The sequence below is a fragment of the Phaethon aethereus genome, assembly GCF_964289735.1.
Source record: "Phaethon aethereus genome assembly, chromosome: 17".
In the NCBI taxonomy this organism is placed as follows: domain Eukaryota; kingdom Metazoa; phylum Chordata; class Aves; order Phaethontiformes; family Phaethontidae; genus Phaethon; species Phaethon aethereus.
Window position 1 is genome coordinate 10,488,234 of NC_138593.1, and position 27,119 is coordinate 10,515,352.

A 27,119-nucleotide genomic window follows, 5' to 3' on the forward strand; every position below is an offset into this window, starting at 1 on the left:
TACCTCATTTAAATCCTCACGCTGTCACAGCCGACATGTGGCTACAAAGAGATCTAGGAATTCCCTAAGTTTGGATTGGAAGAGGTTATTTCACGGGTAAGGAATCCAATGCCTGGCCTCCCCGGGTCTCCTCCTCATCTCTGCCCCTCCATCGGGCGACAGAGTGACGGTCCGTCACTACCAGGCTGCAGTTCCGCAGGGCGTTTGCTGAGGGGAACGGTGCACCCACAGGTGACATGTTTCCACAGAAGCCTTCTCCAGGCAGCCGTGCCACGCTGCGGCGCGTCCCTGCCCCGTCCCCGCCACGGGCCACCGCCAGCAGTAGCCATCTGGAGATGCTGACGGGGCCTCCTGCCTCCCGAGCTGCAGGTTTGTGCTCGGAGAACCCTAATTACTGCATGCAGGGGCAGATCTGGGCAGTGCTCTGGGTGTACCTGAATTTAAGTTATTTAGGTTAACAGCAAATTGCACGGGATGGTTGCTCGGGGATCTGGGCAAACTATTCAAAGCAGAAGAAAGCGTCTGATGAATTAGCCAATATTTTTGTTTGTGGACAATCCCGAAAAAAAAAAAGAAACAAAACCTCCAGTTCTTACCAATGTGTTTGCTACTCAAAATTACTCCATGAATCATTTATGGCTGAATGTATTGCAGTCAGTGGGTTTCTCGTGTCCTACTTTTATTTTCATCTTTGAGCTTTGGCTAGTCCTAATTTTGCTTGTGCCGAGTGGCTAATTTCAGTCTCCCAAGTCCATATGGAGCTTTCAGGTCAGATGTAAATATGCAAGCACCATTTTTTATCCTGTAAAGTTTTTTGCAAGCAGAAGTTGCAACTGAAAAATGATATTAAAAAAAGATCAAGCAAGTTGCTAACACTAAAAGGGATTCACAGATTTTTCATGAGCGAAGGGGCACGTTTCCCCGCAGTCCTGCCTCACTGCCATTCCCCCAAGGGACACCAACGCGGGAGTGTCACAGGTAGGTGATAGTCGATGGCGTCACCACCGCGGCGTGGCACGCAGCCCCATCTCACACTGGATGCTACAGGCTTTGAGCACGCTCTCCCCACACAGACCCCTTGCTGTCTGCATCCTTCCTCAGTCTCTTTTCAGCCAAAATACACGGCCTGAAATGAAGTGACTGTACTGCAAGAGTCAGAGATGAGAAAAGGGAGGAAGAAAAAACCGTGGCGTCTAACTGGAGGAGCTGCAGATGGCGAGACGTGACTGCAAGGGAAGGGAGGCAGCACTGCTGAGTGCCGTTCCAGCTTTCAAGTCTTGTGCTCCCAGGATCTACATGCCATTTCTTGGATGTGGTTTGCCCCGAGGGCAATCTCAACAGCTGTGAAGTTTCAGCAGACGAACAGTGTAGTTTTCAATAAATTTCACTACGCAAACGAAAGGATTTTAACTCATTCATGCTAGCCCACTTTTGGTCTGAATGCTCTTCTGCGCCCAAATCCATTCATGTCATGAGCGTTTCCTGTTTGAACTCCAGGGCCTGACTGCTGGAGCACACCTGAGCTAGACTGTTCTGCTCTGGCTTTCCGGAGAGCTTTTCCCCTCCAGAAGAGCTCCTCTAAGCCTTGCCCACGGGTCCTGGGAGGTGTAGGTGCATCTCTGCATTTACCTGTGCCACTTAAACGCACCTTCGTGACCCGCGGGCGGAGGAAGGTACCAAATGCAGAATGTGGATGCCCTCATCTCCTGGTGCGGAAAGAGGAGGCAGTAGAAAAAGAAGATCCCCAGATCTCCTCTTCCCCAGTGGAAATGCATCTCAGAAGTTCAGTCTCCCTTGTACCCACACATCCAGAAGCAGGGCTTGCACACTCGGAGGCATGTTCTGATCCCAGCTGAAGGCTGATGCCATTAGTTGTAACTTAAAGAAGGGCTTTTCTGTCCCAAAAGTCAGCCCTAGTCAAGACATTCCCCCTTCCAAAACACCTGCGGTGCATCCTCAGATCATGAGGACGACAGTTACTGTGAGCTCTGTGAATTCACCTGCTAAATACGGGACAAGATGGTGAACCTGAGCCCGGAGATTTTGTTGTGTTTTCTTCATGGCCGCAGAGCACCCCGTAAGCAATGCAGCTGAAAAGCCAGCGCAGGTTGGTTCGGTGTGCGCCTGGAGGATCTGAGCAATGGGACAGTGCCCTTCGCTGCCTCGCTCCGGCTGGGATCTGCCAGGCGGTTTCAGGGAGCCCAAAGCAGCGAGCTCACAGCGCTTGCAGACGACAGCGGTGCTGAGTGGGCCCTGGAGGGACCTCACACCTTGACACGCTCCCTGCTTTGCCTGCGCTGTCCCAGGCAGTGGTCTTGGGGCTTGGGATTTCCTCCTCACCCAAACGTCTCCCCAGAGGCCGTTCCCCTCTGCTCTCCCCTCCCCAGCCGCTCCCTGGTGGGTCTGGTTTCCCCCCCTCTAGTGCAGACCCTCAGCACACACCTCGGAGCGGAGGGTCCCCAGCACCGCTCCAGGAGCGCTGCCGGCTCCGAGGCGTCTGCAGTGAAACAAGGTGTGAGCCCTAACAGGCAAGCCAGGACGGGGCTGCGGGTAAGGCAGAGGCATCCGTGACCTTTTAGGAGGCCGTTAGCACCAACCCACGAACAGCTACTGCTTTGAACTGGAGTATTACGGTAACCGGCTCCCCCCATCTCCCCCTTCCCAGGCAAAGACAGCCCGGCGGCAGCCAGAGAGGTCTCGTGCAGCCTGTACGCCAACAGTTCACAGCCACCCGTCATTTGGGGACCTTTGTCTCAGCTCTCCAAAACGTCTCGTGAGTTTTAATCACCACATTGCTCTCCCTGCCCTACTGAGGCTGTCCAAGCCATCAGCTTCCAACATCTCAGACAGCAACTACATTCTGGAGGCCACCTTTTGGTACCTCCTCTTCCCCTTGCTTCCCTGGCAAACGCGCATGGAAGCCCGGTCTTGCACTCTGGTTTGTCAAGACTTCTGCTGAAATGCTTTTCTTTCAGCTGCAACCTCCACCATAGAGTGCTGAGCTCAGTGCAGAGACCATCCACAGGTTCCTCGGTAGGAACAGTGCCCGCTTTTTGTCTGGCCTTCGCAAAATCAGTGGCTTGAGCAAACACTGCAGCTCTCTGCAAAGGCTGGGCACTGTGTTTGCCACGCTGGATCCATTCCCAGCCGTGTGCAAGCTCTCGTGTGCTCCTTTTAGACTGTTCTTCAGACTCTTCAGTTTGGTCTCTGGGCGCTTCCCCGGGTCTGAGGCTTCCACACTGAGTTTGTGGCCATGCAGTCTCGGAGTTCAGCAATTGCTGTCCAAGAGAAAGTGGAAGAACGTCTTGGGAACTGAACTCTGCCACAGTCTGGCAGGCAGCTGATTGCAGTGACATTTGTTAGTGGCAACGCAGTGTGGGTCACAGACATGTCCTTCCCCACAGCATCTAGGGTAGCATAAGCTCCAGACTGCAGGGCACTGCATCACTGCTGCAAAAATGGACAGCTGTGAGCGCTTCTTTGCATCCCAGTGAGCACCAAGAGAACACTAACACCGACCAAACCCCACAGCTCCACGATGTCTCTTCTCACTTATCTCCCCTGGACTGAGTCGACTTGCTCTCCTGTCATTCTTCCCTCCTGGCTCACATCCTCACTGTGTTCACGTGGCTTCATTCAGGCAGAGCCCACAGCACTGCCCTGATGCTGGGCAGATGCCCCATGGATGCCTGGTTCTGCTCACCCGGCACCAACCAGCCCAGCCGCTTCGCTGCCGTGCGCGCAGCCGCCCCCCCGCCTCCCCAGATGTGGGGAGCGCTCTGTCCTGGCTACTGCTGGCCCTGGCTTGGCAAGCTGGCCTGCGCGTCCCTGGGATGGACACCTTCCACTCATCACGGGAAAAGCACGCCGCAGGATGATGCCAAAGCAGCGCAGAGGGGCAGGAGGGTCCCAGCCGCAGCGCGGCTGAGCCGAGAGGGGCTGTGGGAGCGGTACCTGCTCCAGGGAGGTGCTGAGGAGGGGGGAGAGGGAGGGAGGTGAGGGGCTTGGCTGCTCTGAGCAAAAGCGTGCGTGAAGAAAAGCCTCGACCCACACCCTGAATTCCACAGCTCAGCTCCGGGGACAGGGGGAGGGAGAGAGGACAGGACGGGACATTTCCAGCAGACCCACGACTTGTTGGTAAAAGCCTCATCTCACCAGCCCTGCCTGCCTCCTCCCCCATCGCCTCCACATCTCACGCTGGGTTTTATTAACGCGGTCTCCCTTAGGCTAGAGGGAATCACATCCCAGGAGACATTCCAGTCTCAGCTCGACTTTGAGGGGATCAGAGGGAGCCAAGGGTGGGGGGCGTTTCACCAGGACGTTTCATTTGAGGATAGCTGGCAGGTCGAGCGCTGCAAGACGGCACTAGCAGCCTCCTTATCAGGCACTGAGCAGCCGCAGACTGGAGTCGAGTCTCTGCTCAGCTCCGTATCTCCCAGTCATTCCTGCTTTGTCCAGGCTGCTGGCTGGAAGCTGTTAACCTGGGCTCTGCCGGGGGCCGGCTGCACGGCCGGGCACAGGGAGTCCGGGCAGGGAGTCTCGCCCTTTTGCTCAGGTGATGAACGCAAGCGCTGGCGATGTGCAGCCGGGTCCATGCCGCCGCAGGGGCTCAGCCATGGGTCAGCACCCTTCCCCGTGCGCCAACGGGGCCTCAACCACCAGCTCCTCGCAGCCGTCGCGCTCCGCGCCAGTCGGGGCTGACACCTCTCGCCAGGAATGGGAGCTGGCTCCCCAGCGTCTGGCTCCTCAGGTGAATTGTGGCGTGCCCTGAGCCTACGCCAGGAAAATGCCAGCAGATCAAACTCCGTCTCAGGCCAAGAGCCACGAAGATGGATGTGTTTTCCTCACCTGGCTTATCTCGCAGGCAGTGCACCTCACCGGAGCCCGGCACTGTTTGTGTGCGCTCGGCTCCTGGCACGGGCGCAGGAGATGATTAGACAACAAACACTGTGGCACACCTCTGCCGGGGCTGCAGCCTGCCCCTGCGCTGCCGAGACCGCGGCCCAGCCGGGAGCTGCTTCCCGGGGGCCCAGTCCCAGGGCTGGCTGCAGGGGGGACGGGGAAGGAAGAGCCACGCGGCCCCGCAGCTGCTCGGGCACCGCGTGAGCTGCAGCGCGAGCTACGTGGGGCACGGGGCCGTGGCTGCCTTAGCTGCTCCCACGGGGACCCACTCCTGGACCGCGTAGGTGCCGTGCACCCCTGCGAGGTGAGGGGCAGGACAGTCCTGCCACCACCTCGCTTGTTCCGAGGTTGGAGGAGGCGGCGGTGCCAGCCCAGCAGCCCTGCGGGTAGCCGTGCACTCAGCCCAGGTGCTGGGCTCCGCTCGTGCCCCTTGGTTTCATAAGGGCAAGCACGCCAGGCAGATCCCACCCTCGGCAGGCTCTGCACCGCTGGATTCCGCCCAGAATTAAGGTCAAAGAAGGGTTTTCTTTAAAGGCAAAATCAAATAAATGGAAAATAAGTAGTAGTGGATCAAGCAAAACTTTCTGGAAATTCATTGAGAGCCTGTTGCATTGGCTTAGTTAAGCTGAAGTCTGGGGAAAAAAAATATTTTGGCATTTTCAAGGTGCACAGTTTGGATCCAGGACAGCCTGCACAATTCCAGCCGTTTTCATTTAAGAGATTTTGAAAAGCTAAAAAGAGCTTTGAAGCAAAGCATTTTGCTGACCAACGTAAATTTTTACGTATTACTTTACACATTACTTTACCTTTTCACTCCTTAGTCCAGGCCCAAAGGCCGAATCTCCCCTGACTCCACACCCTCTTCTTGCCCCCTCCCGTGCTTTGGGCTGTCAGCTGAGGAGGAGAACTGGGTAGTTCCAGGCCTCTTCAAGAAATACTCCTGATCACTGATGTGTACAAGGGCAGTGCAGTGCGCGTGGCCCCAGCCTTGTCTGCACCTACCACCACCTGTACAAACACCCGCTTTGGCTGCCCAGGAGAAAAACGAGATGCCAGGGCCAAAGCAAAAGGGAATCCCAAAGCGAGAGGGTGAGAACAGAGACTCGCCTGATGAGGATGCGTCCCCATTTGTCACCCACACAGCAGTGATGCTGGAGAAATCAGTTCATGAGGCCATCACCTACAGAGAGAAGAGGAAAGACATTAGAGAAGAGAAATCAAAGGGGGTTCTCTGGCCTGATTTGGCTCCTGGACCCTCTTCTCGCTGCTCAGGGAAATGCCCAGGAGGTGCAAAGCTCCACGCTGACTTTGCAGGGAACCTAAAACCAGGTCCCCAGCCAGCCGCACAGAAGACAGCTGTGAAAGTCACACCAGGGAGGTGGCAGGAAACAAAGGACTTCAGACAGACAGGCTTAATCCATTTAAATTCAGTTTCTCTCTCACTTCCCTCCCCTTTCTCCTTCGCTCTCATCAGAGACCTCTTCCCCCACCTCCTCTCAGTCCGAAGTGCCATACAGCAGTTTCACACCCAAGTGGCCCATGCACTGAAAGAGTTACTCCACCTCCTTGCTGCTCACAACAGGGCAGAATCGGACCCGCTGTTCCCTTCCTCCCTCTCACTCAGGCTCTTTCCACCAAACACCCGCTGGAAGGGGGCTGCTGAGAGAGGTTAACCCCGGTCGGTGGTTCCTGTTGAGACTCACAACACGAAGCCCCTTCGCTTGCCCAGGTGTTCACAAGGTCCCTCCTTGCTGAAAAGCCTTAGGGGAGTGGAAGAAGAGCGAACGCTTGTGGCCAGAAGGACTTGGAAAACCCGTCACAGCTCTGCCGCTTGCTAGGGCTGGAAGGCATTGAGGCAGGTGCCAAGCAAGAAGAGCCACGTGTGGGGATGCTGTGTCAGCAACGTCAGTGACCAGTGGGGCCTTCCGATCATGAAGGCTTCCACTGAGTTCCTGCAGCCATCACGAGATCCTTGAACCCCAAATTTGGCTCCAGTCTGGCAGGAGCTGCAGGAAAGCAAGCAGACAGCGCCTGCACTGAGAGATGTCAGGCTGTCGGCACTCTGGGGCTGGGGTGGGAGCCCTGTGCTCATCTGCCAGCAGCCTCTACGTTCAGCAAGCTGCAAACTGAGGCAGGGATGAGGGCTGCATGGACAGACGGTGGCTGGGAGAGCTCCCAGCCCAGGGGCGCTGGCAGAAGGGACTTCTGCAGGCTGCGCACAGGGCACTCTGCAGAAGGTGAGCGCACAAGCCCCCAAAACACCCAACGGGCCATTTTCCTGCTGCTAAACGTCGACTTGCTCGACTGGGAAATATTTGTAATCCCAAACACACCATGCACTTTCTTTTGTGCTAAGTGCCTTGGCAGGACCCAGCAGTTCTCACACGCGGTCCCATCTCTGCAAGGACCGTGTTTCCCTGAACACCCCCTTCAAAAGTCTCCCTTTATTAAGAAGAGCCAAACTGCCTGTCGCTGCCTCACAGGCTGCTCCCACGCCTCTCCCCGCTTCCCAAGGGCACCAACAGGCTCCACTGACAGGGGCTGGAAGGCACCAAGCTCCCAGAGACACCAGCATTCAAAGAAAAGACACTAAAGAAAAGAGAGACAAAGGCAAGAAAGCTTTTCTCGCTGGGACCCAGCTGTCTGGCTCAGAGCAGGACAAGAAAGTAGGATCTGCTCTGCATTCCCAGGGCACCGCCAGAACAGCAGGAGAAGGGTAAATTCCACAGTGTGAAGTCTGAGCCCTGTGAACACCAGCTCCTCGCTTCTTCCCTTTTGCTGCTTCTCTCCTTCCCTCTCCCCTCTTACAAGGGAGGCCTCGGGGGAACACCAAACGCACTGCTCTGGTGCGGGGACATCTAGCCAACAGCCCACTAGCTAAGCACGGCAGCACCTTCCAAGCATGGCTACGACCAGGCCCTTTCTTCTCTCATCTGCTTACCGTCCCCAGTATTTACATCCTCAGTATGGTTCCCATAAAACGAAACATGAACAACTGATCACAGACAAATAAAACAGTAATACAGTCCGGGATGTCAGGAAGCCCTCCCCACCCCCTGCACACCAGCCCAGGCAGCTGGAGATCAAAGTTTTCTTATTTGCATACATTTCTTGAAGCAATTTGCAGCTAAGCTCAGTCTACTGAGGGGATGCTGACACAGTCCAGGGCTTCTCCCATAGAAACAACAACCAAGAAACCAGATCTGCGCATTGCTGCCTCCATCCCCAGGTGGCTGAGCGGATGGAGGCTTTGACATGTCCAAAATGAGGGGTGTTCCTTTCCTTGCCCTTCCTCAGCATCCCACACAGGGAAAGCCTTCTTGCAAATGGTAAATGCAAATGGTGAGCGAAGGGCGAAGGTGCACACGGATGGCTCCAGCACAGCTCTGCACAGGCAAATAGGGATGCAAGCGCGTTTAAACCCAGGGATCAGATATTCCCCATCGGGACTGAGTGGTCTCAGTGGGCACTGAGGGTCTGAGAGGATTGTTTTTAGTCCTTGGTACCCCTAGGCAGGAGAGGTGGAAGACACCTTTAAACTGACCCGTACAAAACCATCCCAGTCCAGCTAGAAACCAGTTGCAAGACTGGAAGCATCGACACGGAGTTTAGGTGACTCCAGCAGCCTGCAGATGTAGATGATCACCCCCGGGGAGTCATGCGTGGCCCCAGGGACCTCCACAGCCGGTGGGGACCCGGTTGCAAGAGGAAGGTAAGGGCAGGCGCGGGAGGGGGGTCCCGCCCGGTCCGCCCCGCTCCGCCCCGCCGCCCCCGGGCGGCGGGGCGGAGCGGGGCGGACCGGGCGGGACCCCCCTCCCGCGATGCCGCCGGGCCGTGTGTCCCCCCCCTCCCCGGCCCGTACAGCCACGGCTCGGGGAGAACAAAAGGCAGGAGCGGGAGGAGGCGCGGGGAGGAGGGCAAGCGTCCACGGTTGGGGGGGGGGGGGAAAGAATAAAAGGCTTAGCGGGACCCCCCCCTCTGCCCCATGTCCGATCCCGCTCCGCCGCCCGGCATGGCCCGTCCGCCGCTGCCCGCCGCCGCCTTGCTGGCCGCCGCTTTGCTGCACTGCGCTCCCGCCGCCCCCGCCCGCCGCCACAAACCGGTGAGTCGAGACCAGCCGGTGCCTCCCCTCGCAGCCCCGGCGATGCCTCAGCGGTGCTCCCCGGGCTCCTCTTGGCGTGTTTGGGGAAGCTCTCGCGGGCGTGCTGCCTTCTGCGGAGCGAGCAGAGGGACGAGGAGGGTTTAGGAGAGGAGACGGGATTCCCCCCCCCCCCCCCTCCGCCTTTAAAGGCAGCGAGAGCACTCGCTGCCTGCACTAACAGCCCCGGCCTCCTGTGCTGGCGGTTCCGAGAGGTGCTCCGGGGAGGCGAGACCGAAGGGGTGAATCAAAGGCGCAGGCAGGAGGGGAGCAGCAGGGCTCGCGCTGCCTGCACATGCCTGCCAGATCCCGGCACCCGGACGGAGCTGCGGGCAGCAGGGACGGCCGCTGGCAGGGGAGCAGCGGCGTGCGGGGGGTTCGGGGGAGGACAGAGAGCTCCTTGTGCTGGGAATGTGTGTGCGCGTAATCGCGTTACTATATACGTGCGCTTCGCTAGTGTGCCATGAAATAATGACAGAGCAAATGCCTGGTTAGCAGCCCAAGGGGATTAGTTCAGGTTCTGTCGATGGTTTTATTATCAGCCCTGTCATCTGAGTATGTTCTAACTTGGCTGCTAAATATGCTGTGGGCTGGGACCTGGCGCAGAGCAGCCTTGGCCCCTGAAGTGCTTGCATTATTCCAGACAAAATGTCACTGCGCTTGGCTCTGCTCTGCCTCTGAGGAAGGTGAGGCCAAGCGCTCAGGCGGTGGCACTCTACACCCCAGTTAGGACACTGTTCCACGGATCTTGTCCCCATCCGAACGCCGCAAGTGGTGGGCTGGGAGGGACCTGCCTGAGGCTGGAGACCACTGGTTCCTGCGGGGGCACTGCCTGGGCTGGTGGGTGCCTGGTGCTCTGCTGTGTGCAAGCTGGGAAGCTGCTGCCCTGGAGGGACCTGCACAGCCTCTGGTCCTGGTCTTGCTGCCAGCAAGGACCTGTGTGGGATGCCCGGGGAAGGGAGAGCCAGCCTGGGTTTCACAGTGGCTGAACTTGGGTCCGATCCAGCTGCGATGTGCACTCTTCATCTCCTTTTGCCGGTGCTCGCAGCTGCTGACTGACGGCAGAGGTAGCTGGGGCTCATCTGCTTTGGCCAGTACCCCTTGAACAGGGGGAATACACCAAACCACTGGGCGAGCACAGAGCTAACGCTGCAGGTCTGCTCAGGCTCCTGGTCCGTCTAATCGGCCACCACACTCCTGAAGAAGCTCCCCTCAGTTGGCAGTCTGCTGCCCACAGACGGTATCTTCCCCATCCCAGGCTAATGCTCTGCACCATGAGTGCTAATACTTTCCTCTTGGCTGGAGTAACTCCAGGTCATGCTCCTACAGGTATGTTTTGTACTTGTGTGTTTGACCAGCCATGTGGAGCTCTGGGTTTCAGATCAATATATTTCATTCAGTCTTTGCAGAGATGGTGGCTGCATGCGTTTGGGGTTGGATGTGGACGGTGGATTTCCTATCTTTTCAAATAGCAGTTCTCTCATCCCAAATAGCTGCCCTTTCAGGTTCCTTATCTGGTATCAAGGCTTCTGAAAGTTATTCTACTGCCTTTCAGGTAAAGCCAGCATCATTGGTGGTTGCTCTCACATATGATGTAAGTTGACAGCAGTGCACCCCATTCCTCTCCCAGCTGGGGTACGCATCTCAGTGCGGAACGGTTGAGGTGGGATTGCTGGGCTGACAGTGGCCCGTGCATGCATCTCTGGCTCCAGCCCCTCCCTACCCTCTCTCCCTAGAGAGCTCTGCCATGCCGTCGCATGGTCACTTCTCTGGCTACTTTGAGCCTCTCCACACAAAGAGCCGTTTCCCTGGCTGATGTCCCAGCAGCTAATTTCCTGTCTGGGCACCTTTGGGTGATGAATGAGGAAGGAGCCAAGGGGCTGAGCTGGGCAAAGAGAGTCACGCTCCAAGACGACAGACGATAGTGACTTCCTCAAGGTGTGCCAGTAGATGGGGGGGGGCAAGGACTGCGCTATGCGCCGCAGGATCCTGCACCATGGCTGTTCGGTGCTCCAGTAACAAGTCACAGCAGCAGTAACTGGGGGGGGAGGGAATCAAGGGCTCAGATTCATGTTGAAGTCAGGCTACATGGGGCAAGTTGCAGAAGGAGCTATGTTCTTTGTAGCAAACTTTGAAGATCTCCTTCACTTTTACATTAGCACCTCAAGAAAGAAAGAGAAAACTGAGAGCAGAATACAGGCTGTGTCTGGTGTCCACTGTAAAACTTGAGAACAAAAGATCTGCAGTCCTCGGGGCAGTGCACACGCAGACACTGAATTCCTGCATTGCCTTCAGCTCCCTTGGGAAATCAAAGTCAGCCCGTTTGCTGGGAAACTATCTCTCTGTGGAGAAGTGGTGGGCACCCTCCCAGCTGCCAGCATAATCCCTCGGGAGCCGTATCCTGCAGCTCTCGCCCTGAACCCGAGCAAGCTCCCTGCTGGAAGCACGGTGCTGCCTTCCCCGCAGCCCGGGAGCCGGGGAGGCCGCCTGCCCCGCTGAGGGCTCGGGCAGCTCCCGCAGGAAAGGTTTGATTTGCACTGTTTGGTTTGGCTATTTAAATACTGCATTGAGTGTTGGGGTAATTTTAGGCATGTTTATCCTCTGCTCTGGGAGAGACTCAAGACACATGTAAGCAGTTACTCTCCAGTGTGTTTGTTGTGTTTGTGCTCTCACATGCAACACACAGGCACACCCTGCAGTGTGGCAAGACTTGGGGAGCTGCTGGCAAAACGGGCTGGGGAGGGGGAAGACAGCAGGGAGGAGAGAAGGACTTTGGGGAGGATCCCCCACTCCAGCTCACGCTGCCCTTTGCTTGCTTCCCCCTGCCCTGGCACCACAACCTGCGGAGCTCCGCAGGGGCAGGGTACGCTGTGTCGGCCTTGTTTAAAAAAGGATATTCCGCGGAAAAATTGTCCTGCAGAGACTTTTCACACCAGAGGCGCTGTCAGCTCTTTCCTACTAATCCCAGATAGGCAGACAGGTAAATGAAGGGTTCCTGGATATTCTTACATGGGGGATGGCTCAGCCGGTAGCGTGAATGGAAGCACTGCTGAGTCTGCACATAGCTGCCTGGCAAAATGAAAAGTGCAGCACTTCAGGGGTTCACTGAGGGCCACCGACATGTTTTTAGCGGTTCACTGAGATCCTGGTGCAGTTGAGACCCACAAGAAGAGACAGGTGACCAGACCCCCTCCTCTTAGGGGGATTTGGGAAGGAGAGGCGCATCGCTATCTCACAAAAGTGGCTTTGTGAAAATTAGTGGAAGGGGAAACTGCTCCCAACATCTTCAGGAGATTGGGCAGGAGGACAGTGGTTGTCTTGGGGGTTTGGAGATCCCAGCCTGCGCAGCTGAGCAGCATACACTCCCTAAGGGTCAAACAGCCCCCCATAGCTCTGAAGGGGGCTGCACTGGGCCAGGTGGCTGTACCCGCTGGCATATGTCCTGGCTGTTGTCCCTGGGCTCAGCACCGATAGCTCATTGCTCACCTTAACTTGGATGTCATTGCACAATGAACAAAACAGCTCAACCCCCTTCCTCCTCTGCCTGGAGCATGCTGCATCCTAGAGTGGTTTCTTGGTTTCAAGGGGATTTCTAGGTCATCAGATTAAGGGCTCTTGAAACCTTTTGCTATCCCAGCATCCCGGGGCTTGTTTGCTTTGTGAGTACTCCTGTTTCTGGCAAACTGTTGCTTGGGTGACACCAGCAGCTTGGCTGCAGTGTTGTTGATGGACTAGACTCACAAACTGTCACATAATTAGTGCGTCTGATAATAAAAATAGGCCTGCAGTGTTTATTCATTTGCTTTCTCTTGTTACATCAGAGCCTGGGTCTCCTCATTCTGTCTGTGGGCATAAACATTTGCAGTCCATAATGTTTCATGTTCCACGTTGCTTAGGAAAAATAAACATTTTCCTTTTTTTGTTGCCAACAACTACCACCAAATAATCCGGAAACAAACTGTCAGGCCCCAGGAGGTAGTGCTTGATGGTGCCACGGAGTATGGGAAGTGAGCAGAGAGGAACCTCCAACTGTGTATGCACGGCCAGGCATTGCGGCACCTCCCGTTTGGCCTCGGACCGTGCGTTCCCCCGGGCTTTGTCTGCAGCGGGACAGGGTGCATCCCAGCATGAAGAAGTCAGTCCTGTAGCAGAAGTGTTTTGTGTAAGCAAAGATTTCGTAGTTAGAGGGATGGGGAGACTCCGCCTTGTTCTGGGGGAAGTAGGATCAATAAACCCGGTGCCTTTGCCTAGGCATTGTTTCCACCGAGTTTCCATTCTTTCCACTAACAGTGCCTTGACCCGGAGCACGCTTAGCTCAAGGTCTGACCGGACCACAAACAAACTCTCTTTCTGCCATGAAATTTCAGCTGCAGCATTAGCACCTTCTGAGACCAGTCATCTTCTGAGACACAACCTGACCGGAGCAGAGCTAGCTCCAGTTTTACCGCTAACCATCAGCTGTAGCTGCACTTTCAAATCCAACCCCTGCAAATCCATGCTGGGCTGGGAGGCAGGCTGGCCAAAAAGCCATCCATACTACTCTGTGCATCAGGACAACAGTGCTGATCTCGGGCAGGAACACTGCTGCAGCCTGTTAAGAGGGTGCAGAGCCCCTCGGGGGCACAGCCACCCCACAGTGGACAGAAATGGGGTGAGAGAACTGTCTTACATGAGAACTGCAGGAGAAAGCATCTCTGCTCTCCTTCCCCACACACTGAACTAAGGGCAGGGGTGCTCCAAGGTGCAGGCTCGTAGGTGGGAGGAGGATAATGCTACTAGCCAAAGAGGCAGCAAACACCAGGGCCTTGCCAAATACTCTGAGTAACAGGAGAAAGCAGTGAGACGTGGAAAAGCAGCAGCAGAAGGGACAGAGAGGTGGGGAGAAAACCCATGAGCTCATCACCTAGCAGAAGAGGGAAGAGCCCCCGTGGCAGGGGAAGTATCCAAGACTGATGGGATTCACGTTGTAACTTGTCCAGTCGCTCCCGTCTGACGGGGAGGGGGGGTCTCCTTTCATGTCCATGCTGCAGCAGGAGGCAGGAGCCCAGGTAATTCGGTACATGACAGAGGAGACAAGTGTCAGTTCAGGGCAGGCAGCAGAGGATGGACCCAGGCAGAGGAGAGCGCGGGGTTTGTCAGTGCCAGGCACTGGCCTCTGCTCCTGAGGTTTTATATGCACAACATGGCTAATACTCCACTGTAGCTGTGCTGCTCCGGCTGCTTCTCCTCCCAGGAGGCTCTGGAGGGCGAGTGCTGCCCAACACAATGAGGTTAAAGATGTTCCTGGCTCCTCGGGACGGCTGGGACACATCCTGGGAAGCTTGGCTGGTGTTCGTCTGGCCCCAGCAGACCCAGAAGTGATGGCTGCTGTATCACAGCACTTGAGGGCTGATAAAGCTGTGAGGAAGCGAATGGGCAGTCTGTACCTCGGCTGTGGTTTCTGCGCTCCCACGGGATCTGTCCTTTCCCCCCTGTCCCCCACCTCAGCCCTTCGGGCACGAGGCTGCTAGGAAGAGGCACTTTCTTTGTGAGGGGCTGTGGGCAGCCTGCAGCACAGCCCACTCTGCATATGGCTTTGCTCCTCTGCTGTCCTCACTGCTCTTGACCCTTGGTTTCAGGCCTGGCAGCCCCTCTGCACTCGTGTTGTGCAGACATTTTGCTGCTCGGTCTCTGTTGCAAAGCCCTGGCCTCTTACCTTGGCTAGAAGCTGTCTGTTCCCATGCGGAGTGGCCAGCCCAGCGGAGGGTTCTACTGTGACGGGCAGTGCAAGTGGCTTCACACAGCGTTAGCCAGGGGCTCAGGTCCGGCTCGGCTCACAGCTGGTCTGAACCCCTGCCCTGGGTTGCAGAGACTTTCCTTTGCCTTCGGTCTTTGGTAATCCTTTCCCCTCCGGTGATGGGATGGGAGAAGTGGGGATGCTTTGATAGCCAGTGCCCTCCTCATCCTCTCTTCACAGGTTTGCACTGGCTTCAGCAGCAGCACAGCCCTAAGCAAACCCCTACGCTTACTGCTGGGGCGTTACACCACCGCTCAGGAGAACAAAGCAGGGTGTCCCCAAGAGAGGGTGGCTTCAGCGCTGGGTGGGAAGGATGCAACCTTAAGTGAGAGGACGCATTATCTAAGCCTTGGGAAGTGCCTGCAGCGAGGTGTGTCCGGCCAAGGAGACCAAAATCTCCAGCCTGACGCGTCTCCTGAGCATTGTTTGGCAAGTGGTTGCTGCCCGTCACATTTCCCTTTGCCGGCTGTGCCTGCAGTGGCATTTTCCAGCCCTTTCCTGCCGTGGTGCTAATGTCGGCGCAGTGACGGCAGGGAGAGACTGGCTGTTTGTGCAGGGGCACAGCGAGTGCGCGGGGCAGCAGGGCAGGTCTCGCCTCCTGCCTCCACCCAGAGCTGCTCGCAGGGCCACCCTGTGTCCCCTCCCAGCGCCGGGTCACGGCAGAGGGCAGGCAGGCGGGAGCAGGGAGGGTCCTGCCTAAGGCAAGGTGGGGTTTGGATGTCTGGAAGCTGGGGTTCGTATCAGTGGCCTCGAGCTAACCAAAGAGGAGGGAGAAAACCTACCTCTGGTCTGCTTCTGAACATGGGATCCCTTGGGGCAAGAAGGAAACAGGCAGTTCTTCCTCTCTCTGCTCCTGCTTGGAGGAGAGTGATAATATTCAGTTTATGTCGGTGCCCCCAGCCAGGAAGGAAATGACCGGCCTCCCTGGCAGCCTGGGGGAATGTGCTTAGCATAGCCAAGACAAAAAACCAGGAGTAAGCCCACCTGTGTCAGCCTCAGCCCGCTCACTTAGCTGGGCAACTCCTGAGGGTTTCCCAGTGCTCCCAGTTCCGCAAGCAAGGGCTCTCCCCAGGGTCCATCTCCACTCTCCCCATGCGACTCAGAGCAGCTGTCCTGCACCCCCGGGTCCTGGGAAACCAGACACATCCATCACCCCACGTCCTCAGGCAGCAGGACCCACCTCTGGTGGCAGTGGGTGCTCTTGAGCGCACCCAGGAGCAAGGAGCCAAGCGTCTCTCCAGGCTGGTCTTTGGTGACCCAGCTGCCATTACGTGCTTGGCAGAGGGTCACATCGGGGCTGGCAGCAAGGTGTGGGCCAGGACATGAACCTCTCGGCTCCTCCTGCCAGCTGTCCTTCGCGGGCGCTAGCTGCCAGCCCAAGCAGGGTGCCAGGCAGCTCTTGGAGAGCTCCTCTTGGGCAGACGGGTACCTCCGACCTGGCAGCCTGGTGCTGACTCCCCTGGGACAGGCCAACCCATGCGCCCTGCTTCCACGAAAGCACTGGAGGGATTCCCAGTGCCATGGCTGACGGGTTGGGTAGGCTAAGCTGTTCAGGATGTAAAATGGCTTTCCCTCTTTGCATGTGTTGATGGTGTGGTTCCCGTGGTGTGTGAAAGTGCACTGGGACACAGGATTGGGTTGCTGGTTTCTAAGGCAAAGGCTGCCAGGTGCCAAGCCACCAAGGGTGTCTGGCTGGCTGGGGAGGACAAGACAGACACACGAAGAGCCGGACACCTAAACTGCACCTTGTGTGACTTCCCAGGCTCCTGTGTCCATCTGTGCGTCGCTCGGAGGCACGGGGCCATTACAGAGTCAGGAGCTCGGTAGAGGAATTAATGCCAAGGGCTTCACACTTCATTCCGGCCCGCGTGAATGGGTTCATTGTCGGGAGCAGCGCGGCGGCAGCACGCGGATTACATGGCATCATGGCAGCCCTGGCAGCACGCCAGCCTGACCTTCGTGTCCCCGGCTGGGCAGCCAGGAGGGCTGGCCTGGAGGAAGGCGGCTCTTTGCAGGGGAAGGAAGGGGACCTCTAAAGCCCAGGTCTTCACTCTGGAGTGGGACAGAGCCCGCCTGTCTGAGCAGAGATGTGTTACTGCTGCATCCCAGGTCCTCCTGCTGCTCAAACACCTTTAAATTTGCCTGCACAGAATCAGGAAAAAAAATTCTGCGTTTGGACCTGTGGCTTGTGCAGCGTGGTGATGCAGGGACCAAGGGCCTCTCACCCCCCGTGCCTGACAGCGGGCCGGGGATTACCCTTGGGTCATGTTTCATGGTGGCCCCATAGTCCTGCTGTCAGGTGGGAAACCAATGGAAGTCAGATAATTAGCACTAATTAATGTTGCTGAGAGGAACCATGCTTTTCCAACTAAGTGTGGGAGAGCCTGGGTGATCCCCAAGCAGAGTCACGGGCACAGGGAGGCCAGGGGGTATGATCCTGTCCATCCCTTTGCAGAACCAGTGACCTCAGGCAGTGATAGGGGCTTCAGGGACGGTCACTGCTGCTCTCTGCCCCATGGGCTGGGCTCTACGTCACCCCCCAGATCCATGTGTGCTGCTCTGCAGCTTGCGCTGTCCCCCAGCCACGCTGAGAGCCTGCTCCCCACGCCAGGACAGCAAGGGGACACCATGGGAGCAACAACGGGGAGCAAAACTGCGCTGGGGACTAAAGGCTTCGTCCCAGTAGTATCACCTCTACACGGGGCCAGAAGGGAATAAAGGATGTGGGGCAAAGGGGGAGAATTTACTCCCTAGTGATTTGTTTCATTCTTGAAGGGTCTGGTTCTCATCCACAGTTTGCACAAGCATTTCCTGCCGGCCAGCTGCCAAGGGAAAACGGGCCAAAAATAGCCCAGTGCTTAGGAGGTGCCATGGCATGACACAGTGCCTCCCAGGTGTGACCCGCTGGCAGCAGCCGAGCCCAGGGAACGGAGGGTGTTTGTGGGGAGCAGCTGGTGCCCCAGCAGCAGGGGAACAGCCCTAAGCCGAGGTGGAGCTCACCACTGCGGTGCTGCTGCCTGCCACCACTCTGCGTCAGGACCTCTCTTCCCAGACACTGACGTCGTGGCTTTGCGTTTCCCTTTCAGGACATGCCTCGAAAGCATCACACCTGGAAGGAGCAGAGTCCTTGGCTGTCTTCCTTGGTGAATGCTGCGGGGACCGGCGTGCCCACCAAGGGCTTCCCCGTGGGCGCGGATGAGCAGGCGGCTCGCTGGAACCCACCCCGGTGCGGCGTGCCGGACCTCCCGGCATCCCCGGATGGCCAGAACGGGCGGAACAGGCAGAAGCGGTTTGTCCTCTCTGGCGGACGCTGGGACAAGACTGATCTCACCTATAAGTAAGAGAGGCCCGAAATGGCAGTCAGGCTGGTTTGCTTCTCCCTCCCCAAACCTCTCAGTCTGCTGTTTCCTCGAGCGCGGCATTCTGCGACGAGATCATAAGAGCTGGAAGGCAGCCCTAAAACCGGGTATAGCCTCCTGGGGGCAGGGGAGCTACGCGCTGAACCACCAGCAGGGTCGTACCCAGAACCTCCGCATCCCCTCACGCACAGGCTGCCAGAAACACAGCTGCCCACCCGCCCCTGCCCAAACGCCTTCCGCACAGCCGCCGTGTCACCCCTCGGTCAGCCCTGCATCAACACCCCCACGCGCGTGTGTTCGCTCCCCTGCGCCAAACCCCTGACACGTGCCGAGCCTCTCCCGACGGCCCTCTCCTGCTGTGCCTTTGCTCCCCCCAGCCACCCTGCTGTGGGCTCACTTCACAGTTTATTTTAAAAAGACCTTTTTATTCAGCTGTTGTTGATGTTCCCATAAACACGGCTTCAGTGTAAAGTTCTACCCAAGTCACCCAACACGTTCTCCACTGCGACTCTGCCCAACAGGCTTGCGGGAGGGTTGTGATGCCTCCCCAGCTGCCCACAGGGGCATGAGTGAGAGGTGAGCACGCTCGTGCAGACTTTGACAGCACGTAAATCATCTTTTGTTTAAGTGCAGGAGACAGTTCCTTATAGTGTTAGGAGGCGATAGATAACAGAAAGGCTTCTTCCTTTTTTTTCTGTGGTCAACAGTGTTAAAGAAAGAAACACAGCAGAGATGCACACACACCAACACTGTTAATGGAAGGGAAAGAAAGCTCCCTCTGTGGCAGACCTCAGTCTGCTTATGTTATAGGAGGGCAGAAGAGGCAGCAGCTGCTCTGGGCGAGCCCAGGTTTCCAGGGCCAAAAATTGCAGAGATTTGAGGAGGGGAAATCACATCACACCGCTCCCAGGCACCTCTGTGGGGCTGGACTTATGGGGGACAGACCTGGGAACCGCTGCATCACGTCACTCCAGAAAAACACAGATGTGCAAAGCTCTCCAGAGCGTTCACCTCTGGGCCCACCAGCCAGAGGGTTTCAACACTGATGGGATTTATCTGCTGCACATGTTGCTTGGAAGAGGGTGCCGAAGCAGTGCTTGTATGGATTGGAGATGTTCCAGTGCTCAGAGAGAGTGGCAGCCCTAGTGACATTGATCCTACAGCTAGTATCTTCGTGACAGCAGTGTCCATGGGACAGTGGCTGATGCTCTCCTCATCTGTTGCTTTTCAGAATTATCAGGTTCCCGTGGCAACTTGTAAAAGCTAAAGTGCGAAGGACCATCGAGGAAGCTTTGCAAGTCTGGAGCGACGTGACCCCGCTGACCTTCACCGAGGTGCAGGAGGGCCGGGCTGACATCGTCATCGATTTCACAAGGTGAGCACGGTGGGCAGCAGCAGCCTCCTCCCAGACAGAGCAGCAGCCTTCCAGGCAAGACCCCAAGCCTCTGACCAGAGCGGAGAGCTGCCAGCACACAGCTTAGGCACTTAAGTGGAGGCTCATGTTTCTGCTTTCAGACACTGGGATTTTTTTGGTTTTGTTTTTCTGTTTTTTTGTCAGTTGTGGGCTGCTTGGTGTAAGTGCAGCTGTTCTATGCTGGCTGTGCGCAGTACCGTTACTGATCGTTCATTAATTTTCCTGGTACATTTACATTTCTCTGCCCACAGGCTGTTTTCCTAAGTGTTTGTTTTGACTTTCTATCTTCAGGTCCTCCATCCTGTCCCTTGACTGAACGACGTAATTGTCTGGCCAAAGACAAATATAGTTTCTTGGTTAAATGAATCTTGGCTCCCAGCCTGAAATTCACTTTTGGCAAAATATGCACGGGGGCAAAGACTTCCCTCTGCTGTGTGTTTGCACAAAACTAATAAAGGCAGTGGAGACCGTCCAAGCAGTGATGCGATGTGCGTGCTGTGTGTTTGTCTCTGCCTCCCTCAGCTCTCTGAAGTGGCCACATCTTTCATGGGCTTCCTTCACTAGTCAACAGCAGGCTTGGCTTGAGTGAGGACCTGAGGGTTTGGCTGAGTTTGCTGCCAGCTGCCCCTCTGCATCCCGCCACCGCCCAGCTATGTCAACTTAATCTTGGCTCGAGCAGTCACCTCCTTAATTCTTCAGGCTCCATGGTCAGCTTTGGGCTGGAAGCTGAATGGGGGGAGGAGAGAAACATCCCTGAGAAAACACAAAACTCCCCAGGGCTTGGTGTGACCGAGCTTTTGCTTCCTCAGTGCCCTGATGCAGAAGCAAGTTTGTGGCAACCTGAAGGGCTTAAAACAGTTGATCCAGACTGGTGGGACGAGCTTGGGATGGGAGTGAGAGCTGCTGTCCCCTCGCAGTGGCTCCCCACCTTTGGCTGTATGAAGCTGTTCACTGGAGGTACATGGCTGTTTGTCTGAGGTGCAACGTGTCTTCCCTCCAGGTACTGGCATGGAGATAACTTGCCTTTTGACGGGCCCGGAGGGATCCTGGCGCACGCGTTCTTCCCCAAGACACACCGTGAGGGAGATGTCCATTTTGACTATGACGAGACCTGGACGATTGGGAACAACCTGGGTACGGTACTGTTTCGGGGGAGCTGTGGATGCTCCAGGATGCTTATCAGGGTACTTGGAAATGATTCAGTTGTGGTGTGAACAGGGACCCTCTAAAACTGAGAGGCAGCAATCATTTTTGTGGTGTGCATTGTTGTCTCCTACCACTTACAACCCTACTGGTAGTATCCAGGTCTTTTCTTGTCACCCTTCATCCACAGCAAAGCCTGTGTCCAGCACCAGGACCCTGGTGTCCCAGTGGGCTCCCCCTGTGCGGAGGGGCAGCAGGAGGGACACATCTGAGAGGCGGCTGCTCTGCCCAGCCACGCGCCCTGCCACTTGGGAACTGTGCCCAACATTGGCAGGAGCCGTTAGAAATAAAGCAGGGAAGGGGTGAAAGAAAACTGAGGCTCAAGCACCGGCTGACCCAGCCGTCTTCCAAAGGACAGCCGCAGCCCCAGTCCCTGCATGCACTGTTCACCGCCTGCCCACAAAGTATTTTCTCTTTGAACAAGTCCATAAAGGGAAACCACCCAGGCTGCAGCTCTGCCGCTGTGGCCTGGGAATGCTCTGACCATAAACAACACCACAGCGAGTCAAGACTCTTCTTTTTTTTTCTTTTCTTTTTTTTTTTTTTTTGCTAATAATAGGTCCAAGCTGCTAGCTCTCTGCTTGGGCACTCAGGGTCTGCTGCCACAGTATCTCATGAGATATGCAGTACTCCCTAGGACCATCTGAATCAGTGGCCAAAGCATCAGTTTCTGCAAGACCCACTAAACTTAACCCAGGTCAGCCCCTCCTCCTCCTTGCCAGTTTATCTACAAGGTCAAAGACACAATCACAAAGCCCAACTTAAACCCCTGCCTCTGGGGTTTCCCAAATATTTTGTCCCTGTTGATGTTCAGGGCTCAGATGGGCTCCTCCAAAGTCCACTTTATTGCCAGTTGTATGCCAGCTTGAGTCTGTGTGTGGGGCACAGGACTGCTATGTCTCCGACCCTGTTCATGCTGACCCGAAACAAGAACCGCAGAGCACCAGATCTTTCTGCAGAAGCATTTTCTGGTCCTTAGGTAAGGGTGGGCTCTGCCATTTTTCACCCTTTGTTGGGGCTGCCTGTGTTTTTCAAGAATTTCCTACATTCTCCCCCGAAGACAGTGCTGGAAGCAAACCAGGAACTGAAAATGGATGCCAGTGCCCATCAGAATCCAGCTCTATTCCATGGCCCCTTTTTTCCCCCCTACATCTTCCATAAATAAATGTTGTAAAAGCTTTTTGCAGCTAATTGCCATTTAATATGCTGAAAAGTGGTTTATGATATAAACATGGATAAATCCTTATCTCAGCTCTCAGTGAGACAGGGAAATCCTTAGCCCCATTTTACAGATGGGCAAGCAGAAGTACGAGGAGGGCTAAGGTGTGCCCTGGGTCCACCCCGAGCCGTGTAGGAAGCAGGACTCCATGTGGAGGATCTTCTGTGAAGGACACGGTGGTGGCCCCCAGCACAGCTCCTTCAGGCATGCTGTTGTTCACCTCCCCCAGAGAATCTGACAACAGCACCGCCGATCTGCCAACACTGGAAAGCATCGAGTGAGGAGCCTGCCAAGCTAAACAGAAGTGTCTGAAAGTTCGTAATAAATCACTGACATAGAAATCCCACTTTGTCAGCTGACCTAGATGTGTTGATTTAATTGGGTCAGTGCTGTGTAAATGCATCGCTTCAATGTAAAGCTGACCAGCGGAGGAAGACCACGGCTCACCTTCCCCTCCGCCCTTCTCAGGTGTTCCTCCCAGCTGCATCCCCGCTGTCGCATCCCGTCCCGGTGCTGAGAAGTGACCTGCTCGCCTGGAGCCAGCAGGGAAATCCTGCTGGGAGCAGCAAGGCTGGCTGACTCACATCCCTGCCTTTCTCATCACTTAGGCTCCAGCTCGGAGGGTTTCTGGCTGAAGGCAAGTGAATGAATACGCTGGGACTTGTCAACAAACAGCCCCGCTCACAAGTTTCGCTGCTTAATATGCCTGTCTTCCAGCTTTCCCTGAAATTTATCAACTTCAAAAAGGAGCCATTGGAAGCTAAACAACACCTGCCAAATGACACATTTTTGCATACTGAAATCCACTTTTCCCCCTCTCCTTTTCATGGAGGTCATGTATTCCTAAAACATGATCTCCCATAAATCTGCTTGAGTCTGATGAAGAAGGCCCAGGCCTTGACACTGGATAATTTTTTATGGATTTATTTGCTAATGTCAGCTTCTTGCTACAGTGCACACACAAGCAATAAGTGAGCTCCCTCTGCTGTCTGTGTGACAACTGCCATTAGCAAGTTTTAATCCTCACTGATGCAGGTATCTTCCACAGTGGACGTGATCTAAATGGGACCTGGTACGCTACAGCTGTAGCCAACAACTGCTGCAAGGCTGGGTGGACAAAACCCAACCTTACCACCCCAACACCTACTTCTATGGGCCACACTTCTTTCTCCATGCAAATTTCTTCTATCCAAAAGCGCACAGAAAACTTGTTTTCTTCCCGATAGCTGGATGGGGTACAGAAGCCCCTGGTGACAGAATTACAAATCACCATCGTGCCCAGGCTAGTACCTGAGTGTATGAATTCACTTGCCGTACTGCAGGAAAACCCTGGGAACAACAGCCTGCGAGCGCTGCAGTCGAGGTAGATTTCTCTTTCCTCGCGCTGGGCTCTTACAACATACCTCAGTGCATTGCCAGTAGCTGGTAACTGGTAGAAGTGAGCCCGGGAGGCAGGCGTCCCCCACACAAGCAGGCAAAAGCATCTCCAATCTTTTCCCTTTGCAGGCACTGACCTCCTGCAGGTGGCTGCTCATGAGTTTGGCCATGTCCTGGGCCTGCAGCACACGGCTGTCTCCAAGTCGCTGATGTCTCCTTTCTACATCTTCCGCTACCCGCTAAGTCTGAGTGAGGATGACAAGCAAGGTATCCAGTACCTCTATGGGAAACCCAAACTGGATCCTGACCCAACCCCAACTCAGCCAGCAGAGCTGCCCCAGCCGGACCTTGAAACAAATGAGATCACCAACGTGGAGGTGAGTGAACAGCTTGCCTGTGTCCTCCTCTAACACCACAGCTTGTTCCCAGCTGCGGGGACTGTCCTCACTGTGAGGCCAGCAGCAGCTTTACCCATGGTTTGGTGTCTGTGTCTTCTACCCGTGCTGCTGAGCCCAGGTCCGGACCACACGGCTGGCACTGCCAGCCAGCCTGGGATGTGCGGGGAGGGGATCTTTGGGCAGCATGTGCCCAACCAAAACTGGCTGAAAGCAGGACAGTTGCCTGGACCCAAGGTCTTCCCATCTATTGAACCCAGCCTGGGCAAGGGAGGCTCCCTTGAGGCCAAGCACCTGACCGGCCATGCTTTGGCAGTCTGTGCAGCCCGACGCCTGCGACACAGCTTTCGACGCCGCATCCACCATCCGAGGGGAGCTGTTCTTCTTCAAGTCCCGCTATGTGTGGCGGCTCCGAGCTGGAAAGCTGCAGGACGGCTACCCAGCTCTGGCCTCCCGCCACTGGCAGGGGATCCCCAGCTCTGTTGATGCCACCTTTGAGGACCCTCTGGGCAATATCTGGTTTTTCCAAGGTAAGAGCTGGACTGGGATCAGGTGGCTCGGAAATGCATCTTCTTTACTAAAGGGTATTCAGGACCCAACAAGCTCCTGGGAGAAAAAACCTTCTGGGCATCCTCAGCAATCCAGTGATCCTTGTTATTTGTTTCCTTCTCTGTTTAGTTTAAACTTTTTAGCAGATATTGACGGGGGAAGAGAGAAGGAGGGGTCACTTTTATTTTAGACACAGCCATGATATCCCATTCTCCTTCTCTGGAACAGAAACATTTGTTTTGAGCCTGTGCCCTGGCAATGCTACTGGCAGAGGAGGAGGAGAGAAACACTCCATGTCCCCAGCTTCCTCGGAAACACTGTGCCAGAAGAGAGCCCCAGACCCTTTCACAGGTTGTGAAACTCCTGCGCCTGTGCCCCCGAGGCCCTGCTCAGGGGATAGACAGCATCTTCTCTGCTCCTCAGAGACCTGGATGCGGAGCTTCTGTAGTACTCCCAGACTGAATGAGCCTGCAGGGAGCCTGTGTGCAGAGCCAGGCAAGGCAACCTCCTGCCATCACAGGGATTAAAAACCAGTCGCCCGCGGGAGGCCAGACCTCCTCCTGGCCATCTCTAGAGTTCAAGACCAGCAACAAGCCCTGCTTCAGGTCCACTGTTTTCCTCAATGCTCTTTCCAAGTATAACTTTAATAGCGGGGATGCAGAATGACAGTGGTACCCAGCTGCCCTGGGTGTGCACACCCCGTCTGCACACCGTGAAACCGAGTACCAGCAAGCACACCACGCGGCTCTGCAGGCAGCGTTCCTGCATAAACAGATTACTTAGCACCTGACCTGCACACAAGGACTTACAGTGCTAAAATTGGCAGGCTCCTACTATGAGTTAAAATGAGATAAGGGGAGAGTATTACATGCCATACGCTAATTGCAGACATTCCCATTTTAATCTAATCTGGAAATACGCTTCCAGTCTCTATTTCAGCCTGGCAACTTCTTCTTGGTTTCTACACCTCACTGCTTTACAGCCCATGCCCCCTTTGTGCCTGTGCATGCCCACGTATGTTCTCCTCCAAGCGCTGAGTTTGCAGGGTAGAGGCTGGTCCCTCCAGCCAAGGTTTTTATCATAACTTCCACAAAGAGAGAAAATACAGCTGCTAAAACAGTCCTTCTTGTCCCACCACTGACAACCTCCAGGTTGGACTGAGGTGGGAAGTCAAATCCTTTGCGCTGCCGGCACTTTGGGCACCTGTCAGTGACAGTGTCCATGAGCCCGGTGGGGTTTTTGCCTCTCATACAGAGCTTTCCCTGGGAGCTCTGCCAAAGGCACCAGCTCCAAGTTGTGCAGTTGACTGCCAAATTATCAGACACCAAAGAGCTTCTGAACCCTCGTCTCCCTTTCCTGTCTCCTCACCAGATTCTCAGTACTGGATTTACGATGGCGAGAGAAGGGTGTCTGGTCCTGCCCCGATTGTGGAGCTGGGCCTCCCTGCATCCCCTGTGCAGGCAGCTCTGGTGTGGGGGGCTGAGAAGAACAAGATCTACATCTTCAGTGGAGGCAACTACTGGCGCTTCCACCCTCACACCCGTCAGGTGGACAACATCTACCCCCGGACCATGGCCGACTGGCGCGGCGTCCCTCAGGAGATCGACGCGGCTTTTCAGGACGAGTTTGGTCAGTGCAGCAGGGACATGGCCTGCTCTGGGGTGGGCGCGCAGGCTGACGCCACTGCCCAGCTGGAAGAACTGGGCAGATTTAGACATTTGGCAGTAGCAGATGCTTCCCAGCCATAGCACACGCTATCGCATGTATTAGTGTATAGAGAGAGAGGTGGCTCTCTCCAGTGGGTAGGGAACTGAGGCTTCTCCCATAAAAGTGAGAAGCTTTGTCATTATTAATTGCAATAATGAACAGTTAAGTGTTTGATAGGAGAATTCAAACTTCTGACCAAGAAATGATCACAGAGTCCTTCCTACCCAGCTGTTACTGCTCATGACAAAGAAAGCGATGAGAAAACAGCAGAAATGGTGCCCACACTTCAGCCTAGGCAGCTGTCCTGATGAACAGGCTGCTTTCCGCGCTGCCTAGTCCTCCCAGGTGTGCCCCATGCTGGAGACAGCATGGCAGTGCCACAGAAACACTGAGGACAGCCAGGGTGCTTGGGACGACAGGTGTGGTGACTGCCTCTCTCCTCCCAAAGGATGCGGTGGAACAGCTCCCCACTGCTTCCCGAGCCTAAATCCCAGAGCAGCTTCCCTGCAGTAACAGATGCTCTGCAGCCAGTCTTCACAAGCTCCCTGTCACAGGCCTTGTTCAGGTTCTAGATGTCCTCTGCCCTCTCACGGTACAGCATATTTAAAACCACCAGGAATATAGAATAAAATCCTGCTTATTCCCCCATCAAAACTGAAGCTGTGTAAGCTGGAAACCTGGGTTCAAGTGAAATGAATCAAGCAGCATCTCCTGCCTCTTCCAGGCTCTCTTTTGGTACTGCACATGCTGCAGAGTGGCAACAAGACAAAATGCCAGGAAAGAGCTCTGAGCTGTGCCAGCTCTGTCTCTCCTAACCCTTGCTCTCTCACCTGCAGGTTTTGCCTATTTCCTGAGAGGCCGACATTACTGGAAGTTCGATCCAGTCCAGGTGAAAGTGCTGGAGGGCTACCCACGCCAGATCAGCCAGGACTTCTTCAGCTGTACGCCTTCCTCCAACTCCTTCAGATGAGGGGCGTGCCTGTGTCCTCCATGCTCCCCTTTCATCACCCTTACCTCCAGCAGCCACACAGAGGGTTTCCTCTGCCATTCCTGGCTTCCTTCCAGGCTCAGCATCTGACA

At 55.6% G+C, this 27,119-nt stretch overlaps 1 protein-coding gene across 1 annotated transcript; it reads left to right on the plus strand.

Annotated features, from left to right (window-relative positions):
* Window positions 1–8,887: 8,887 nt before the first annotated feature.
* MMP11 (matrix metallopeptidase 11) lies at window positions 8,888–27,009 on the plus strand (the record flags this gene model as incomplete). The annotated part of the gene is made up of 8 exons (XM_082007506.1): window positions 8,888–9,004; window positions 17,903–18,153; window positions 19,407–19,550; window positions 20,590–20,723; window positions 23,518–23,765; window positions 24,100–24,313; window positions 25,704–25,961; window positions 26,876–27,009. The coding sequence occupies 8 exons, from the start codon at window positions 8,888–8,890 to the stop codon at window positions 27,007–27,009; spliced, it is 1,500 nt and encodes a 499-aa protein (XP_081863632.1).
* Window positions 27,010–27,119: the final 110 nt, after the last annotated feature.